General features: G+C 40.0%; 1 protein-coding gene across 1 annotated transcript; it reads right to left on the reverse strand.

Moving 5' to 3' along the window:
• Positions 1 to 1,563: 1,563 nt before the first annotated feature.
• Positions 1,564 to 3,893, reverse strand: SARC_12547 (hypothetical protein). Its single transcript, XM_014293344.1, has 5 exons — positions 3,660 to 3,893; positions 3,348 to 3,397; positions 2,449 to 2,523; positions 2,089 to 2,168; positions 1,564 to 1,761 (listed from the first exon to the last, which is right to left on the reverse strand). Exons 1-5 carry the CDS (start codon positions 3,734 to 3,736, stop codon positions 1,612 to 1,614), a joined length of 432 nt encoding a protein of 143 aa, XP_014148819.1. The 5' UTR covers positions 3,737 to 3,893; the 3' UTR covers positions 1,564 to 1,611.
• Between the last annotated feature and the right edge of the window lie 1,045 nt (positions 3,894 to 4,938).

The raw sequence follows: 4,938 nt of genomic DNA on the forward strand, positions 1-4,938 counted from the left end.
AGGGTAACACAGAAGACTCGATAATACTATACCTAGCATATGCTTCGTAGTCTCTGATGAAAATTTACACACTCAACTACCATAGCATGATCCGTATAAAACAAGTACATGTCGCCCTGTATTGGAGTCCACCAATAGGCCACTGGGCACTACCACACGGATACGGTCGTTTATAGAGACATCACCACAGCTGTGCTAACGGACATGAACGCAGCTTGATTCCAGTGTAGTAGCAACACATGTATAAGAGAGCATATAACAAGCACAGCTTCGTAAATATTTAGTTGATTCACTAATCTATGATCAGTATACGACCGTGCACAATTTGTATAGCCAAAACTACCTTCGCTCAAGGTCACTTGCTGTCCGTCAGGTAATATCTCATGCATAGGCGAATATACCACCGAAACAGCACTGAAGATCACGCACACAATCAAAGCTGTGCTTAAGATTGCCCAAATGAATCCGAAATTGATCTCGAGTGTCTGTTCGGGTTTTGGTCGCCTGATGAATGCCCGACTATTTCTTGGAGCGGAAAGTGCCATTGTGCAAGAGAAGAGCGTACTTTATGCCAGTCTGCCTGTATTAGCGGGTCTAAGTAGCAGGATAAAGAGGGTACTTTTATGCCAGCGCGTCTAAGTTGCAGGCTGCTTGCGGACAGTATGGCTTCTATCGCTTATAGCTCTGCAAATGACATGAACGTCCTTGACTATGGCAATTTCGTACCTGCCAGGGCAGCCAGGCTGCCGTTCTGTATTTATTTTACTTTTTTGGTTTTTAAAAAAAAATTTACGTCAAGCACATTTTGTTTTAGCTTGGCAAGCATTCTATTGTGAGCAATAAAAGTCTCTAAGGCAACGTAGCTTCTGATTCGCTCTCTAAAATTAGAATGACCGGGATTTTTTTGTCCACTGACATTACATACGCGTGAGAGACTGTCACAGACCACTGAGTGAGATCAGTCTCACACTCTCACAGTTCTCAGAGTCTCAGACCCACTCTGTGGCATTTCAACATTCGATGTCCCAAAGCCTCAAAAGTCATGAGTCATGACTCACGAGTCAACAACCTTGAGGTCACATAGGCTCATATAGATAATAGGTGTGCGTCACTCCTCCCAAATGCGAGACGTACCGTAGTTTAACGGATTCCCAATTCTCCATGCATTCAGCGGTTTTAAACACAAACTATATAGAAGACGTATAAAATTGCGACAGGTGAGGAGCATAGCCTCATAGAAGTTGCATAGACTTGCATAACCCGTTGGGTCTTCCCTGTTTTTAACTATAAACTCGATTACGCAGTCGGCCCTGTCTACGTACCAGGATTTTGACTGCGCTACTCTTCCCAATGGGCAATAAAAAGTAACGTTTTTAAATCATTAGAGAGCTGTCGACAGGGGTGTGATAGTTGAAATACAACCTTCACCGTCCAAACTTATTATGTAGTTTTCGCAGCACCATCCAAACTTATTGTATAATTTTTTCAGTACCATCTAAAGTTGATCGACTATCAAAATATGGCATCGAGAAATATGACAGGCGCCTGTCGCGCGACTGTGTATCTGAGAATTATTAGACATACATATCTTTATAATATTTCTATAATTAATTAACGAGACCCGGTCCCGTAGTTAGCACCACCCGCCTTACGGACCAAGTCGTCAAGCACCTTGTAGGCCACATCACCCTTGTCATTGGCGAGTACCTCAGCCGCCACACTCTTGATCACGGCCTTTACCTCACTCTTTTGCACCGAAACCTGTACAATTCGGGTGGTCTCCAGTCAGATAGCATATCGGGAATCGCGGTGTAATACATATGACAAGTCAATAGCAAATGGTAAACAAATGATAACTATCTAGGTGTCATCATTTCCTCCGTGTGTGTGCTGGATGTCTGCGACGGCCAATCTTTCGAGATAGAGAACGAGTGTAGTAAGGAGATCACGGTTCTATGATAATGCTACAGAGCCATTCAATTGTTTCAGAAAATAACCACAGGTCATATACACAGTGCACTACATTTCGGATTTAAATATGCTATAGACTTTGAAAACCAATCAACGTGAACAGCAACACACTCTTACCTTAGCTTTCTTTAAAGCACCGACGTTATCACCGATCCAAGTGATCAACGCAAATTTGGCGCGCTTGCTTAGTTCGTCACCTATTGTATGGCGATTGATATGTGTTTTCGTGAGTATTCGTGAGTATGGGATCCAGATCGTGAAATATAATCCATTTAAAGCAAGATTAGCCTGCTATAAGCTTACGACCTACAATTTTCTCCAGGCTAGGCGACATAGATTGCGCAATTCGCAAAGTATCCAATTAGAAATTTGTGTGTGTGCTACATTAAATAGAGTTGGCCAAGCCACGTGCACATATTTTTACAGGTGGATCTTTAGACGTGGGATTACAACACAGCACATTCATTCAATACTCACCAGTCTCTACGCGAACAAAAGCGTACGCCCTGATGTCATCAGTAAACTTAGCCAGCAAGTTGTCGTAACCAGTGCCTGTATGGAGTGTACTAGAACGTCAAGATTGGTGACCGTACGTACACTAAAGTGATTGTAATGTGAATAAAAAGGTTTCAGATGATTTTTGTATATACACGACCGCATTCAATGCGCATCGTTGATCTTAGTCCATAAGGATTCAGGTCTGCGTTGACATAGATCGGGGGCAGTGGTATCCAAAAACCGTGTGAAGTAACACCTCGACCTTCTAGGACCACATTCGAATAGGTATATAGCTTTGCGATCAATTCAAAACATAGCTCTAACCGAGATCACGACCACGCAATTCAATCGCACCCTATTTTCCACACTCTAGAAGCGCAGAACCATGTATATGCCTTCTGGCATTGCAACTTACAAGCGTTCTGAATATAATTCGCTTTGCATCAAAGCCCTACTTGTCTGTATACGCTTTGTCTTAAGCAACAGAACTGACTCATACTTTCACATGAGAATGTGCATCACACACTATAATAATATAACGTAATCGTGACGTATTGTGAGTACGATCATATTATGAATCTATATTTAAGCTATTCTGTAGCTATACGTAAACACCAAAAGAGCGAACTAGTTAAGGTTGCCTTGAACCATATCTGCCCATTATATTTCGTGTGTGCACTGTGCATCGCCAGAGTAGCTCTGCGTTCACATGAAGCAGGCAAGTACTCGCGAGATATACATATAGGACTGAGGGGTCCCCGTATTGACCCATCACCAAACGTGGTGCTTTATATCAGCACTAGAGTAGGAGATAGCAAGCACGGGAGAAGTACAGATATGCATTTGATACAAAAGTCTATAAAATAATAATTACACACCTTTAGACTCTAGGTAGACCTTGTTAGCATCGTTGTATGCTAAGAATAACCTGTATTGATATGAGTTCAAGATAGTCTGAGAATGAAGCATGAGTTGCGATGAAATAGGCCAGAAGGGTTCACACCAAATACTGTTTTTTCTCATTGTTATGACAAACAAGTGCTTTAAGCATGTATATAATAAAGAAAATATGCGTTCTTCTTATTTTGAATGAATGTGCATGTCAGTAAAGCTCGTATATAATTGTTGATTGTTCCGCAAACAGCACCTGTATACAAGAGTAATTTAAGTACGCACAAACAGTTTCTTACCATTCTGTGTCAGAATTATCGTTGCGCACGTCTTCGTACGCCTCTGTGATGGTGTCTTGATTCTCTAGAATAGACATGGTTACTCTATATTATATATCGACGTAATACGAAACTGAAGTACTTCACAAGTGAGATAGCTCATATAAATATCATCTATCTAAGCATCTCTCTGAACAAACAGGTCCTATTATCAAATATCAATAGAGTATTCTATATCGAACTCTCGCATCCGTGCGAACAGACCCCTGTGATGGCTGAAAGCCTTACTGTAAATAAACAAAGAGAGGGAGAAAGACCACAAACAATTCAGACTCTATAAAGCATTGGTTTCATCTTAAATTCTTAACTGTCCTAAATCCCCAATAGCTCTGTGAATATTCTGTGAATATAGGGACTTTGCGACACCCAAAGTACGTTTAAAAGTGACCTCGCCATGTTTTAAACTATTTTGACTTCCAAAAGAACCGGATAACCGTATTGGGCTACATCAAATCTGTGAGACCCAATCAGAATTACATTGCTACATCGACTTAGCTACTTCTAAATATGTATAAATATAAATATATCATGCATTTACATACGTATGTGTATATTTACATGCATGCCTATAATAAATGAATATAGATACACGAAGCGTAGTGTTACCCTCGAAGTGATATCATATACTGCCGCTGAATAATATCTTACTAAAAAACATTTATATATGGATATAGATACACGAAGCGTAGTGTTACCCTCGAAGTGATATCATATACTGCCGCTGAATAATATCGTACTATTCGATCATGGCGAGAATACAGACTACTATGTTGCTTGTGAGGAATCTGGAGCAGTCCTTAAAATTCTACACAGAGGTATTTAAATAGTGAATATTGAACAAGGTAGATACACTTTTTCATATGTTTTATTTTTGAATACACCAGTGTAATGAACACCTACTACTATCCTTTGGCCTGTTTCTTACCTATAGATCATATCCCGTAGACTACAGTGCCTATTTTTTTTATCTAGAAAACGTTAAGCACCGAAAACGAGCCATATATTGGCATATAGAGTGTAGGAAAGGGACTGTAGGTTTACCTAAACCCCCTGAAAATACACATACGCGCGAAACTGAGTGCTCATCGGCAAGAGTATCGTATGCGTGCTAAAAAATGTATTCATTTTTACCTCTTAGATTGGAATAACAGACGTTAATCTGTGCACCTTTTCGATTTCCAGCTATATATATATATATATATGTATATATATATTTATATATATACATAATAATATTATA

The sequence above is a fragment of the Sphaeroforma arctica genome (genome assembly GCF_001186125.1).
Source record: "Sphaeroforma arctica JP610 unplaced genomic scaffold supercont1.2385, whole genome shotgun sequence".
NCBI lineage: Eukaryota > Ichthyosporea > Ichthyophonida > Sphaeroforma > Sphaeroforma arctica.